Source organism: Brassica oleracea, chromosome C5 (genome assembly GCF_000695525.1).
Source record: "Brassica oleracea var. oleracea cultivar TO1000 chromosome C5, BOL, whole genome shotgun sequence".
NCBI classification, from domain to species: domain Eukaryota; kingdom Viridiplantae; phylum Streptophyta; class Magnoliopsida; order Brassicales; family Brassicaceae; genus Brassica; species Brassica oleracea.
In genome coordinates this window covers 45,273,376-45,289,358 of record NC_027752.1, presented here as the reverse complement: position 1 = coordinate 45,289,358, position 15,983 = coordinate 45,273,376, and the positions used below count along the sequence as shown (strand labels likewise).

General features: G+C 35.4%; 2 protein-coding genes across 2 annotated transcripts; both read right to left on the bottom strand.

Annotated features, from left to right (window-relative positions):
* Nucleotides 1-281: 281 nt before the first annotated feature.
* On the bottom strand, nucleotides 282-2,169 carry LOC106295181 (cingulin). Its single transcript, XM_013731012.1, has one exon. It carries the CDS (start codon nucleotides 2,062-2,064, stop codon nucleotides 430-432), a length of 1,635 nt encoding a protein of 544 aa, XP_013586466.1. The 5' UTR covers nucleotides 2,065-2,169; the 3' UTR covers nucleotides 282-429.
* Nucleotides 2,170-3,378: 1,209 nt separating this feature from the next.
* LOC106293553 (receptor-like cytosolic serine/threonine-protein kinase RBK2) lies at nucleotides 3,379-6,182 on the bottom strand. Its single transcript, XM_013729234.1, has 8 exons — nucleotides 6,059-6,182; nucleotides 5,844-5,956; nucleotides 5,281-5,676; nucleotides 4,912-5,163; nucleotides 4,306-4,543; nucleotides 4,086-4,221; nucleotides 3,812-3,961; nucleotides 3,379-3,653 (listed from the first exon to the last, which is right to left on the bottom strand). Exons 1-8 carry the CDS (start codon nucleotides 6,109-6,111, stop codon nucleotides 3,483-3,485), a joined length of 1,509 nt encoding a protein of 502 aa, XP_013584688.1. The 5' UTR covers nucleotides 6,112-6,182; the 3' UTR covers nucleotides 3,379-3,482.
* Nucleotides 6,183-15,983: the final 9,801 nt, after the last annotated feature.

Sequence of the window (15,983 nt, the reverse complement as noted above, 5' to 3'; positions counted from 1 at the left end):
AAGGCCAAAAAGGCATAGTAGTTGGTACAATGATGAACAGCTAAAGCTTGTTAAAAAGGACAAAAGAAGCGGAGTCCACCTTAACTAAGACCACATACGGAATGGACCATGACTCCATGAGTATGCAAACTCTTTTCAATGAAGAGAAATTTGTGAATAATGTGGCTTTTCACACCAGACAAAAACATATGACTAATGTTCAAGACAGCTTCTGAGACCTGAAAGTTCTCAACCTTTGCTTGCTTCTCAGTCACTGACCCACTCAACAAGGCTAAAGAAAATCAACGAATGCTCATGATGAAAGATTATATTTCATATTAGGAGTTGTTGAGACCTAAACAACATTATTTTGCAAGGCATCAAGTAAACAGCTCTAGTGAGATGCTAATCAAGGGAACAAGGGGGATAAAAAACCATGTTGAGGTGTGCTTAACGAGTCCTAGAGGCATAGGCAAAGGATGCAGCAGCAAAAATCGTTGTTACGGAGGAAACAACTGTCCAGAAGCTCTTCTTCTTGTGCGCCTCTTCTGTTGACTGCTTCATTGACTCGGCTTCTTTCTTCATCTCCTCGATTATGCTCTCTTTGTTTTTGAACGCTTTCTCTATTGATTCTAGCTCCAAGGCATAGGATTCCGCTCCGTTTTCTTGCTTCTGCTGCTCGCTATCTGAGTGCGACACAGCGGATGCGGCGCGCTTTAGCATCACCAAGCTGCGTTTTGCATCCGTTCCAGCGGACTCTATCAGAGCATCGATAGCTTTTGTGAGCTCTAGAAGCTTCTTTTCCAGTACAGCTTTTACGCTTTTCAGTGATTTGGATTGTTTCTCCAGATCATTCTTTGCTGTAGATAAACTCTCCTGCTCGATCTTAACTTTCTCAAGCTCTACTAGAGTTGTCTCAATCATCATCTCTGACTTTGAAACATCTGCCTTGAGATCCTCTCCGTGTCTCTTCTCCTCATCAAGCGCCTTACCAGCTTCCTCTCTCTCGACCTCAACCTGCTCAAGCGCATCCCTTAGCTCTCCAACTTTACACTGAAGCTTCTCATTCGTCTCGGTTCGATCAACACAATCCTTTCGCAGCGCAGCAACGGCACGTTCTAGCTCATCAACCTTACGACTCAACTCAACACGCTTTGCCTCCCCACTAAAAACACGCTCCTCGAGCTCAACTTTCTCCCTACACAACTGGTCAATCAACTTTGCCTTATCCAAGCACTGCACACTGACCATCACCATCTGCTTCTCAACTGAACTCTTCTCCTTATTCAACCTCTCAAGCTCAGACTCCTTAACCATCTTCTCTTTCCCTATAACACCAATCTGCACCATCATCACCCTCTCTTTCTCAACGGACTCATCAAGATTCTTCTCCAACCTAACAACCACACCCCTCAAAGCCTTCTCTTCCTTCCTCAAACTCTCCACAGCATCACTCACCTCGCCTAACTTCCTCTCCAACTCCTCGATTTCCCCTCTCTGATCACTCTTTACAATCTCCATCTCATTCTTTTCTCTCTTCAACCCCTCAATCTCCTCCTCCTTCTCTTCCATAGCCTTCTCCATCTCAATCCTCTCCTCTTCTCTCACCATCCTCTCCTCCACAAGCACAACCACACTCTCCTTCAATTTATTCACCTCCCCACACTGCAACTCAAACTCGTTCTTGATCACATCCCTCTCCCTCGCAACCCTCTCCACTCCAAGGCCCATCTCCCTAAACCTACACCCGACGTAATCCATAACCAACCCCAACTCCATCCTCAGCCCCAGGTTCTCGTCCCTAACCTGATCCAACTCGCCACGCATCTCGCCTCTCTCGGCGCCGTAGCGAGCCAGCTCGGTCTCCAGCTCGGTCTTGGCATTTGCCAGCGAATCGATCTGCTGCCGCTTCTCAACCGTCTGTTTGACGAGCATCGCGTTGAGAGACTTCAGGTTCTGGACCTTCTCGTGGTGGTCTTCTTCCATGGAAGACTGCCGGCTAAGTTTAGTAGCTTTCTCGTCGTGGCTTTGTGGAGTATCGTCGAACGTGGCGTTACTCTCACGCGTCCCTTTCTTCTTGGCCATTGAGATTCTCGAAGTTGCGGAAAGTGGCGGCGGAGGATTAGGGTTTATGGGGGTTTGAGGATTTCGATGGGAGTGTTGCAGATATAGAGGAGGGAGGGAGATTGGGAGGATAAAGAGACCCCAATTTGGGGGTAAATTCGAAAATTCGAAAATTCAAAAGTTGGGGTCCCAGAATTTAAGGGGTGGGATATCTTATCGATCTTTTCTGTCAGTTACGAGGATATTTTCGTAAATCTGTATTGTTGCAACTTGCAAGTGGCTGTCACATGCAAAGTCTGGACAAAAAATCTGGATCCAAATAACCGAATCCGATCCGAAAAAATATTACCGAATTCGAACCGAAATTGATTAAATATCCGAACGGGTTTAAAATTACCGAAACCGAACCTGACTCGAAACGAAATATCTCAGGTACCCGAATGTAACCGAAATACATTTATATACCTAAATATATTACTTATTTTTAGATTTAATATATATTAAAAACATCTAAAATATATAAGATACTTTTAAGTTGTCTAAAATACTTGAAAATATACATAAATAGTCAAAATTAAATGTCTAAAATAGCCAAAAAAACACTAAAACACTTGAAATATCTATTAATTTTTTATCCAAATATTCAAATCAAACCAATTTATATGTTAATTTTTGGTATTTAGATATATATTATACAAATTTATATGTAAAATATTATTTTATTTTACAGGTTTTGAGAAATTTGAAGCATATAATGAATATTAAAATTTTAAAAATAATTTAAATAAGTTATCCAAACTCGAACCGAACCCGCAAAGATCCGAACCGAAATTTAGAAATACCTGAATGAGGTTGAAATCTTTAAACCCGAAAACTCGAAACCAAAATATTCATAAATATTTCCTATCCGGTTCAATTTTTAAGTTTAGTCTACCAGTCGATTTTATGAGTCTCTTCGGTTTATTAGTCATAAATATTTCCTATCCGGTTCAATTTTTTTCACTAGACCAAAATATTAGTAGTATTCCTTTAATCAAGTAGCTTTGATTAAAGTTTCATTAATGTTTCAATGCCATGTAAATTTATGATTTAAATCCTAAAAAATCGATTTATTCCTAATTATATAGTTTTTTGAAATTATTTTATCAAAATGTTTTTAAAATTGTGTAAAATGGAACCATTACATGTGAATCTTTATAATGCGGTTCAGTGTGATACAAATATATGCCTATACATAAAGTCTCATAGTCATAGATATATAGAATTGTGTTGTAAAATTGTTTTGTAGTAATTTTCGTATGAAAATGTTTTAGTAGTATGAAATCGAATTTAAAATGAGTGAAACGGTTACTATATCTAGACTTGAATTTCATATTTACATTCTCCAAATAACAAAAACCTAAATAGTTTTTTTTACATAATAATTTTTGTTTAATTTTTCAAGAAGCTAAAGCAACCTCTCGAATGTGGTCAAGATCTCTCAAGTACTTAGTTGAGTTATACTCTATACTATCTAATAAATCTTCAGAATACGTTCGTTGCATCATATTTCTCTTGTCTTCTCTTAGAGTCATATCATCACCTTCTTGACCTAATAATAATTCCACAACCTGAATACATTGAAAAGATAATATAACCATTAACGGATCAAACAAGGATCACAAACGACGCCTAATCCGGACTTAAGAATCAGAAAAGATTTAGAGCTCAAACTGAATAACACTACATGTGACCCGGAACCAAACCGGATGGAATAATCTTTTTGTACCTGGCTCATCCGAGGTCGTAGGAGAGAAGACTGTTCGATGCATAAAGAAGCCGTGGAAGTTAACCGGCTAAGCTCTTCTAGGTTATACTCATCGCCAAGAGACGGATCCACCAATTGCGTTATCTCTTTCTTATCTAGTAACGGCTTGGCCTGTGGCCATAAATAAAACGAAACATTACTTGTGTACCAAACACGTAATAATAAAAGGAACTTCTAATTAGCTATGAAACCGGTTAGGTTAAGCCTCATATATCAAACCGGTCCGTATACTCACCCATAAGACAAGGCTCTGCTGAGAATCGTCAAGAGCAGGATGGCCGGTTATAAGCTCCAAGAGAAGTACTCCAAAGGCGAAAACATCGGTCTTCTCATCAACTATTCCGTGCATAAAATATTCCGGCGCAAAGTACCTACATAACATACTCTCAACTAAACCATATACAAAACAGAATCATTTAAAACTTCCATAAAACATTTTATATACAAACCGTTACCCGAATGTTCCTTCGAATTTGGATACGTTGTGGTGCGTCAATTGCTTAGGAAGCCATTTGGCTAATCCGAAATCACAAATCTGCGGTTGAAAATCCTCGGTGAGGAGAATGTTATCAGCTTTAATGTCTCGATGAATGATTCGTCTTTGACAACCTTCATGTAGATACATTAGTCCATCTGCTGTTCCTGACGCCACCTTGTAACGTCTGTTCCAAGTAAGCTTATCTTTTGAAGGTCCTGCAAAGAATAAACAGAATACTTAGAACAAATATATGACCATGGTCGGTTTTGGGCACAACCAGATAAAACATTTGCCTTAACTCCTTTTTTTTTTTTTAAATATTATATATAGGTTGCATGATCCTAAATTGTCAAAATAAATAAATAATTAAAAGTAATCATGTTTTTGGCCCAGAACAAGACGGCATATGCTTTAGCTAAGACTCCGAGAACTTTTCATAGAGATTTATTGTTTTATGGTTGTGATGTCCCGGTCTGGTAAGTCTGGATTCCCAAATCACCTCTAGTTTAACCGATAGAATAGCTTTTTGATGTAAAAAAAAAAAAAGTATGATTCAAGGAGAATTTAGGATTGGAACATAAACCATGGAGGAGAGAGCCTAGGCTTCCAAGAGGAGATAGCCAGAAAACGAGATGCATTCCACCGTCGATGCAACAACCAATGAACTTGGCCGTGTTAGGGTGATCAACATGAGCTATAATCCCAAGTTCGGACAAAAACTCAGCTGTCTGCTCGTCTGGTGTGCCTTTTATGAGACGTTTCACAGCGATTAGCTTCCCTTCTGGTAGAATCCCTTGGTAAACCTCTGCGTAACCGCCTCTTCCGATTATATTTTCTGCAAATAGTTTAGTAGGTCTCTTAGTCGTTACCAAACAGTCCCTAAAGTAGTATAATATTATAAGGCAATTTATTTTTTTTGAAACATTTATAAGGAAAGTTTTAAACTCGTTACCGGGGCTGAAGTTATCAGTTGCGATTTCTAGGTCAGTGATTGAGAAGCTGTGTAGAGATGATTGAAAGTCGTAGATATCGTGGACGTTCAGAACGTCTACGTGCTGATCTACGTTTTTATTGCGTCTATGTGCTAATGGAGGAAAGGAAGAGAGGCGTTTCATGGACTTGCGTTTCCAATGTTTGAAGAACTTTCCCCAGTTAGAAGATGCTCTGTGGTTCTTGATGCGTGCTTCTGCGTCTGCGTTTGCGTTTTCAACAGCTTCTCTATTTGGAGGAGGATCGTCTAAGGAAGACGAGGTCGAGGAGATTGAGCATCGGGTTAAGCAGGCTTCTAGGACTCCTCTCGGTGAGTTAGTATCTTGCTTCTCTTTCTCTACCCCTTGACATCTCAGATCTGTGAGGATAAGAGAGAGAGAGACAAGACAAGACATTGGTGAGATCCATGCAAGAGACTAGGTTTCTTGGTGCACAAGCAATGATATATTTAAAATAAAAAATAAACACAAGGACACGATAAAACAGAGGAAACAGAGAACAAAGGAAGCATATAGTAGTTGTTACCGTGAGCTGAAGCAGAATTAGTGAGCAAAGCATTGGTTCTTTTGTGTTTTGGAGTATGGTTCAGGTTGTTTGAATCTTCTTCAGTGGCATAACTTGAATATTTTGGGCTGTACCTGCAAGAGTAGCATGAAAGAATATTCAGACATCATTTCTTGTCTACATACATGACTAAATCAAGAACGAGAAAGAAAAACAAAACCATAGAAATGAGTTACATTGGAAGAGCACAACACAAAGGAGAAGCTTCGCTGCTTTTGTCTACCACCATTAAAATTACTTTTAACGTTTTTTTCTCAAAAACCCTAAGAAATTGAAAGATAGAGGATTGTAGGAAACAAATAGAAGGGATTTTTGAACTTTTAATGTTCGTCTCGAGACACCCGAAATAAAAGGGTTTTGTCTTTGTGTTTTGAATTTGGTTACTAATTTAATTGTTTTCCGTTGACCAATGAATATATTAGTAGGAGTATTAGTTTTCTTGTTAAACTATTAATTAGACTCTAATCCTATAAATGGTAATGCTTTTGATTTTCTCAATTTGAATTGAGTGGACACTTTTCTTAGCTTCATTTATTGATAGAATCCTGAGGAGTCGTCTCTTTATCCAAAGTCATCTCCTAATTTAGAGTCTTTTTAGGACAAAAGCCATTGTTGAGATTCTTTTTTCTTTTAAGGGCCTAATTAAATTCCCGCCACTTGAGTAATCTAATTTTAAACTTTACTAAGTACCAGCTTACATTCTTGTAGTGTCACCGGCTGAGCCGGCTCTTACCCATTGCAACATAGACATTTGCCTTAGGTCCATGGATCTATAATTTTTTGTGTGTTGTTTTAAATGTTCATTCAATCTGTTAAAATTATCAAAAATTAATGCATAATTAAGTAAACTGAATTTACTTATTAAAAACAAAACAATAAAAAAACTATATTTTTGCTATTAGTTATGAGATACTTTTTTTTTTTTTAGGTTTTAGAACTCAAGTTAAAAAATATATAGAGAAAAAATATAGAAAATAATTATAAAAAAGTCTATAGTTTATATTTTGCCCATCGCTATTATATTAGTTAAGACGGCACCGGTCACCGTCTAATTATACTGTCGTGTTCACCAACATCATTTAGGAAGTTTTTGATACGCATCTTTTACGTATTCACCAACGGCAGCCTGAAGTAGCCTCTTAATGTGAAACTATGGTATCATCAGTTAGGTTTTGTTTTGTCACAAAGTTCAATTAGTTTTTGTTTGTTTGTTTGTTAGTTAGGTTTCTATTTCCCTCTCTCCTGCTTAAAATATGTGCGGGCCTAATGGACTCCCTTAAAATTGTTTTAGGAATTTAAGTATGTTCAATTAACAGATTGGGTCAGGAAAAGATAACTCATGTTAACCCCTACTCTTGTTCAAAATTGGTGTTGGTCTAACGGTCAGGAAAAGATAACTCATGTTAACCCCTACTCTTGTTCAAAATTGGTGTTGGTCTAACGGGCTTTAGTTAGATACTCACTTTTCACTTTTCATATTTAGTAAAAAAAAATGTTAGTCCATTTTAGGAAATTAAAATAAGAAAACGAGCGAAGCAGCTTTAATTTTTTTTCTTGTGTCAACATATATTCTTACTCTCTCTTCGTTTCATATTATGTATCGTCCTAGTTCTTAAAATTTATATAATTATAAGTCTCATTTTACATTTTCAATGCATACATTAAATAAAATTTTCAGTTTTTTTTTTAATTTATTAGTTAACAAAACCAAACAAACTACTCTATTAAATAAAGGTAAAACAAAAAAAGTTACTAATTTTCTTAATTTACATACAAAAACCTTTAAGACACTTATTGTAAAACAGAAAAAGTAATAAATAGTATTATATTTGTTTCGTTAAAAGTGTTATTTTGATATATTTCACACATATTAAAAAAATTGTAAAATATATTAATACTAGTGGTATTCCGGCGCTACGCGCCGGGTTAATATGTTTTATTTTTAATGAATATTAAATTAATTTTATGATTTTAGTAAATAAAATATTTCAAAATATTTGAAGTTGCAAATATGTTGAAAGAGTGATAATATTTCTGATCCATTTGATAGTTGTTTGCGATCCTATTATATCATTTTGTTTTGAAGTTGGTTAGGTCAAAGAGAAATATCATAAGTGGTTTTCACTGATCGATTCAATAAAAATAGAATAAATAGTTGATAGTCACAATAAAGTTAATATACTTGAACTTTAAACATAAAGTAAAGTTGATGTTCGAAAAGAAAAAATGTAGGACTGGAAAAATAAACTGAACCCGAAAATCTGAACCGAATTCGATCCGATAAAAATGAATCTGAACTAATCTGAACCCGACATAAATACTGATGGATATTCTTTTATGATATTTCGGGTTATGTGTTTTATCCGAACTGAACTCTAACTTAAATGGATATCTGATAGAACTCGAAATATTCAAAATCCCAAAATGAACTTATACCAAACAGTCCAAACATGATTTCAATTCCTAATATGTATCCAAAATACACTACGGTATTATTGAACATCTAAACATTTACAATTTACTTTTGTCTATTTATGTGTTTATCCATATCAATTGTTCCTAATTTGTTTCAGTGATGATTTAATGGTTGTATTATATATGATTTCTAATAGTGTATGTTGAATAGTGCAACTATTTTTTTGGTTCATTACAATTTCAGATTCAACATTTCTTTGGGAGTTCATATTGTAAGGTGCTATTTTTATTTTTATTTGATATTTAGGTTAGATTAAGACTGGGGATTACTTATCAAAACATCAAGAAGAAAAATAAGCAGAATTGTTTATAAAAATCACATAAAAGTTCTATGAAAATTTGTGATCGAAGAAAATGAAAATGAAAATCATGAACCTGCTATATAAATAATAAAAAAATAAAAAACTGTTGGTTACATTAATACACAGAAGTTGCAAAATATTATATGTGTTTGCTTGTGGTAAACATTCATGTTTAGTATTTAATCGTAGTAATAATTTTGTAAGTTTCATGTTTTTATATGTTCGAGGACCTTTTAATTTTTTTTTGCCCCAAGGTCTATCAAATGTTGAAGCCGGCCATGTACTTGACATTGCTTTATGTTGTTGTATTCGGATTCAAGGGATAGTAACTTTTAACTTTTTCGAGTTTGTTTTTTTGTTTAGTCATAAAATGAATAGAGACCAGTTTCTTATTTAAGTCCTACATCTCCATACTATATAATAGCAATTATTTCATTATAGGTCTAAAACGAGAACTTAGTTAATCAATTAATCTAAATTAATTATACAGTTTATTTGGTTTCTTCTTTTTTTTTTTTTGAATTGAATATTAAATTGATTTCAAAAAGAAAAAGACCTCCTTACATCATGTGTGACCTTTCTAATCTTTTTGTATCAACTTCTATCACTTTTCTATATCAAATTCTCAAATTTTAAAAAACTTCTATCTTGTAGCAAACCAATGTTGCATCCCTTCTCCCATCTTGATATCTCCTCTTCTCTGTATTAAAGTAAGCTTGTTCCTCATGTTTTTATCAAGCAACTTTGCTAAGAGGACCGATGGCACTGCACCCTCACCATGGCGTCTCTTATTTCTCTCTCTCCATATCATGTACACAGCTGCTTGAAACACATATTTTATAAGGAACAACTGCATCTTCCCCCTTGTAAAGTCTCTCATTATTCTCAACAAGTCTTCCCACCGCACTGTGTATACATCTCGAAGAATACCCTTCATCAAAATCTCCCAAATCTGAGCAGAGTAAACACAATCAAAGAATAGATGCTCCAAAGTTTCGAGAGGCTCGTTGCACAATACACATGATATATTGACATTCCCACCCCACTGCCTCATTCTATCTCCAGTTGGAAGTCTTCCTTTTAATGCAGTCCACAAAATAAACGAGTATTTTGGAGTCGCATATTTAAACCAAACTGCATTGTGCCAGTGACATAGTTGATGTCTTTCCCTGATGACCTCCCATGTTTCACTCGATGAAAAAGATCTCTTGTAACTCCCCTTTCCATTCACCCACAACAAGACATCTTCCTCATGTACTCTGCAAGTTCTGCTCAATTCAATCTCCATCTCAACTTTGTTAACAATCACAACTCTGTGCTCTTTATTTGGTTTCTTCGAATATAAGTGCTATGTGTTGTACCTAAGTATTTGACTTGTGTGAATGTGCGACATGTCTTTTTGTGGAGATCGAAAATATTGTTGGGCTCTCGATGGTTAACTGTATCCACCTGTTGTCAACCTGGGTTGCAAGTGAGGTCGAGTTCGTATATAACAAATTAAAAATACATGCATACAACTATCAAACTCTGAGTTTACTTTCAAATGAATTGACCCAACAGGAAACATAGTGAGCAAGCCACGAAAAAACAATGTAAAAAAAACCAGCAACGAAAAGATTCAAGGAAACAATGAAACCCTAAACAATTATTCCAAGCGTTAAAGAAGATAAAATTCTGTAGACTTGGCCACTCGCTAGCTAGAAAGCTAAGAAGTACATGGCTTTTTACTCTATCCCCCTGCAACTTTGCTTCTTCATTAGTTACTCCACAAACAACAGTTGCATTTCCCTTTGTATCTCCACAAGCAGCGAATCCAGCGGTTGTTGCAGGGGGAACTTATTTCACAGTTTAATTTGTAAGGCTTAGTAGTCACTTCTCCTGCTCCAGGCATGTCATCTTGTGCGTTGTTATCACCTCCTACGAAAGAACAAAACAAAGAAAAGGGTAAGAAACAATAAACAATAAACGCGGAATAGCTTCAACTATTGGTTAAACTTACATCTTTAATTAGCAAAGTTTAGAATTGGTGGACGCTGGTTCCGGTCAAATATCCTCGAAATGGTGAAGAATTGATGATTTGAAGAAACAGAAAACTTGAGTACATGTCTGAGCTGATGTCTGAACTGATGCTAACTCTACTCTCTTTGATCTTTGGAGGTTTATTTGCCCACCTCACAGGTTCCTAAACTCCACATTAAAAACATATTTCTACATAGATAAGGAGTCTGCCATAGGACAGACCATATTTACCCTTTACTACAAACAACATACATAAACATAAAAGCTTTAATCTTTACTGCAAGAAGAAAGCTGTTAAAAACAATGTTTACGTACGCGACGCAATTAAAATCTAACAAACACATCAAACCGAATCCATAATCAGATAAGAGAGTTAAGAAAAAGGACCTGGCAAGACGAGTGTAGGGAAGCTGCTTAGACAACTCTTGGCATTTCTCAACAGTATCTGGCTCCTGGATATACTGCCTGTTCTTCTCCAGAAACTGTTTGCAGTAAGTAGTGCCGTGCTTGGACACAAACTTTGATGCTTCACAGGCCTTTGACTTCATCTGTAGCAACTTGGATGCCATCTCTCAAAACTGCATGTTTCCTGACCCAAAAGACGTTAGGATACTAGATGTTAAATCCAATTCCATTATCAAATGCCATCAAACGGGTTAAGCTTTAGAAAGACACGAGGAACCAAAAAGCATCATTGGAACTGTTACCACCAATTCAATGTGACAAAAAAAACCATAATCATTGAAAGTTTAGATCTTTTCCAATATAGCCCGACCGTATGAACATTGCATTATTCGCTCGTAAGCTCATACAAAAGTGCAGATCTAATCGGTCAAATTACCCAAAAGGGTAAAATGTAATTGTAATTACTTAGAGGGTTAGTATGAGACAATGGATCTTACGTTTTCATTGATGAGCAATATATCGAGGCTCATCAGTTCCCCACCTTTGTTGATGTTTCTCGCCTCCCAAAACCTCAACAGACGGACCTCGGCGGTGTTGCCGTGTTGGAGCATCGCCCGACTCTCATATCAGCAAGGAGCGTGTAAAAAGTGGCCATATCGCTTGCTATGAAAATATTTGTTTTTCGAAATAGTTTGAGTTGAACTCAACATCGAAGAAAGGAGAGACATTTATAAGTGAAGCTTCAACCACTTACTGGGAAAACGAAAAGGTATATTGATTGACTCATGTGGGCAGAATGGATAATTAAGAAAAACTCAGAGTAAAGAGATGATTTAAGGAGCGGGGAGACGTTACAGAGTTTGGAATTGACGCTTTCAGTTGGTGAATCACATCGTTGCGGCCACACGTGAAAGAGGAAGACGACGAGCAACCCTAATTCCGTTCGGCTCTGTAAACGGGCTAAATTTTGGGCCTTACCTATTAATTTTAATAAAAACCCACCCAGCCCACAAACAATCATTTCCGGAACGAACAGAAGGAAATTCACATAGAGTGTAAAACAATGAATGCTCCATTTCAAGATGATGAGGTGGAGGGCTGTGCTTAGAGCATCTCCAACCCATAACACTATTTTAGTATCAAAACTACACTATTTTGGTGTAGTTTCAACACTAAAATTTTTTTTTTCTCCAACCACAACACTAAACTTCACACTAAAAGCTATTTTATAATATTATATGTATTTAACTTTTTATTTACCATTTATTTAATTATACAATTTATTAATAAAATAAATGAATAGTATTTTAGTGGAGTGAATAGTGTTATAGTGTAGTGAATAGTGTCACACCAAATTTGGTGTAAAATTATAGTGTGACACTAAAATGGTGTGATTTTTGCAGTTGAATTGGAGAAGGTTTTAATGTCAAAATCACACTGAAATAGTGTTTTGGAGTTGAGTTGGAGATGGTCTTAGAGCACAAACCTACTTTATATACATAAGATATCCTTATTCATGTAAAATTAATTAAATGAAAATAATTTAAATAACCTTTTTTAGTTATTCAAAAGATAAAAATGGATTTAATGTGAAAAATTGCATTAGAAATGTAAAATAACACTTTTTAAAGAAAAAAATAAATTTAAAATGAGACATTAAAAAACTGATAATAATTAATTACAGAACACTGAGGATAATTAATACTACAACCAATAATTTGTAGTATTAATTATCCACAGTTTTCTATAATTAATTATGATATCGACGGTTACGTGCATGTATTTTGTTTATCCTTCAAGAATATGATTTTTATGTCGTATTTTATGTTCTGAACGTAACATGATTAATTTAGAAAATAAAACAAAACATATGACATATTTTGATAGACCCAAGAAAAAAGGTATGACTTTTAGGAGTGTTAGTTAATTAATTACGTTTAGAATTGGACAAGTGCGCTCCGATAGATATTATTCAATACCTTGACAATAAGTTTCTATCCGCTAATTATGCTCATGCTTATGCATGTATTACTCATTCCTTTTCATATTAAGTGTCGTTTCATATTAAGTGTCGTTTTAGAGAATTTTTTTCGTTACAAAATAAGTATCGTTTTTGATTTTCAATGCAAAATTTATTTTTCTATTGGTTGAAATATGGTTAGTTATATAGGTAATATTGTTTTTATAGGAAATGTACAAATTTAATTGTTTCCTTAATCCGTGTGCCGAAACCTAAAACGACACTTATAATGAAACATAGGGAATATATATTAAGCAAATTAATCTTTTTCTACATAATATATCACCTATGTTCCTCTTTGTTTACGATAACATGATTATATTATAGTGTCAAGATTACACTATTTTAGTGTGATTTCATCACTAAAAATTTTTCATTTTCAAAACACTATTTTAGCGTAATTTTCACACTAAAACTATTTAACCCAACACTAAAAATTATACCATTTTAGTGTAACACTATAATTTAACATCAAAATAGTATTTTGGAGTTGGGTTGGAAATATCCTTTTGTTACAAGTGTTTATACAATTGTGCTCTGATATATAAAAAGCATGATATAACGCGACAAAGATGACTGAGCCCGGGACCTTCGGAACAGTGTAAACATATTAGTATCATGTTCAAACACTACAAGAATGCAAACTGGAAATTAACTTAGTAAATCCCCGGAATCTGGTTACGAACTAATAATGCAGCTAAAGATCGCAAGTTTTTTTTAAAAAAATTTCAGCCATACCGGAAATTAAAGTTATCAAAACCCTGTCACATAACAACATGTCAATCATTTATCGAGCATTTCCTTCCCTTTTATGCTCAAGTTGATGATGTCAAAGGATGTCGAGGTGAATAAAGAAGTAAATTCAGCAGAAAAAAATAACATGTTATCAATTGGCTTTAAGCCGCTCATAAAAACCGACAGAGAAACAATGTTCTCCACAATCATCAAGTCGTTATCTTCAAGCTGATTGACAGAGAGACATTAAAAAATACAATTACGGCAAGGCGCCACAAGCGCAAATCAGAAATGTAACGCGGCTCTGGATTAGATAACCAAATCTTTGCCATTTACGAAATCTACTACCATTCTTTTTATTATTCTTTTTTGCAAAGAAGGAATGTAACGCGGCTCTGGATTAGATAACCAAATCTTTGCCATTTACCAAATCTACTACCATTCTTTTTATTATTCTTTTTTGCAAAGAAGGTGGTCTTCTAAGGTCTTTTATGTAAGCCCAAGCTATATTTATGGAAACGGTAAGGTTATTAACATGAGACACACATCTTACAACCATACAATTGATAAAATTGTTCGTTTGCCATGTTTTTCCAGAGGCAACATGGATTTCTAGATAAAGTTGTTGATGAACAATTTTTTTTTTAATTGTTCCTTCCTTTCCAATACATCAGAGCATGTCCAATGGTTCTAATGATTAGTTTAATAGTTACGTTAAATTAAGTTTAGAACCTTTGCTAATGTAATAAAATTTGTCATGGTCCAATGGGAAAACCTCTTTGAAGTTCTTAAAAAAAAATTTTAGAAGTTGAATTTTTCAAAATGGAAGCAACTTTTTATCCCATAAGAAGAATCCTAATCTGCAACCCCCAAGCTTGAAATTCAAAATCTATACAAATGTACTCTCTCTCTCTCTCTCTCTCTCTTTTTCCACAGAGAAACAAAGCGTTGTGGACAATCTACCCTAAGTGTAATTTAAGTGTGAGATGGATACTAGTGAAATAAGTTTACCTCGAGTTGGCTAAGTAAACATCACAGATAGACTCATCTGACAAACATCACGGAGATGGAGTTGGCCAAAAGGAACTCCATCTCCATATCAGTCTCCGAATCATCATCCCTCATGTGAGCGTCTGGAGAACTTCCCTTCCCTTGGACTCCATAACCATAGGGTTGTTGGTGCTGAACGTCACGTGTGGCTGCATCAGCACCAACATGCTTTGAAGAATCACCTTCTCTTTTGGAGAGTGGTGCGTAAGCTGCTGCATTTGGGTTCAATCATGATCCTCCTGACTTCATTGCTAACTCAGATACTAAACAAAGAACAGAGCAAATTGATTACTCTGATTCATACAGTAAAACAATAAGTATTTTGCTGAACTATCGAAGCAAGCAACAGATTCTCAATTACACAAGCTTATCACAATTCCAATCTGAACAACAATCAAAATTAAAGTCATAGAGAGATCATCGTTAATATGATCAGCTTCTATTGTTCATCGTAACGTCCTAGGAATCGACGGTAATGTACACATAGATTCCCCGAAACCTAAACGGAGAAAGATAACATGAACATACGAACGAAGATGCTATCTAGTATCTAGCCTTTAAGCCATGATCGATCAAACGCGATTCTAGCTATCACATGAACATAGATTGCAGGAATCAAACAGAAACTAAAAAATATCTTCAGAGTAAATATGATCTATGGACGGAACGTTGAAGAAGAAAAGAGAGAGAGAGAGAGAGAGAGAGAGAGAGCTAACCAGAGAAGAAGAGTCAAACGCGTTGAAGAAGATGGTTCGAGAGGAGAAACGGTCATAACTGCAGAGAAAGAATCAAACGAATCAAACAAAAAAGGAAATCAAGATCAGAAGTGAAAAAGAAGATGGAGTTATTGAGGTTGGAGGAGGAATCAAACGAAGAAGGAGATCGAACGAGAGAGAAGATGGAGAGAAGATGGATTATTCAATACCAAAGGAACACGTAAGGGGTTCTTACATACTCTAAAAATCCCAAATTAAACACCGATTCTGTGTTTTTATTTTCTTTTTCATTTTTTTTTTGTCTTTTGCTTAGAACCCCCTTTTATAACTGCCCATGGAGGTGGTCTCAGTTGTTACGAAATCTGAAACTAACTTATAA

Bases quoted from the DNA above. Each gene is read 5' to 3' on its own strand.
- LOC106293553 (XM_013729234.1), bottom strand. From the start codon at position 6,111: ATGGTGGTAGACAAAAGCAGCGAAGCTTCTCCTTTGTGTTGTGCTCTT. The intron at 5,164-5,280 runs GTAACGAGTTTA...AACTATTTGCAG, and splicing joins AACTGATAACTTCAGCCCCG to AAAATATAATCGGAAGAGGC. The intron at 3,962-4,085 runs GTGAGTATACGG...TTATGGCCACAG, and splicing joins AGCAGAGCCTTGTCTTATGG to GCCAAGCCGTTACTAGATAA.
- LOC106295181 (XM_013731012.1), bottom strand. From the start codon at position 2,064: ATGGCCAAGAAGAAAGGGACGCGTGAGAGTAACGCCACGTTCGACGAT.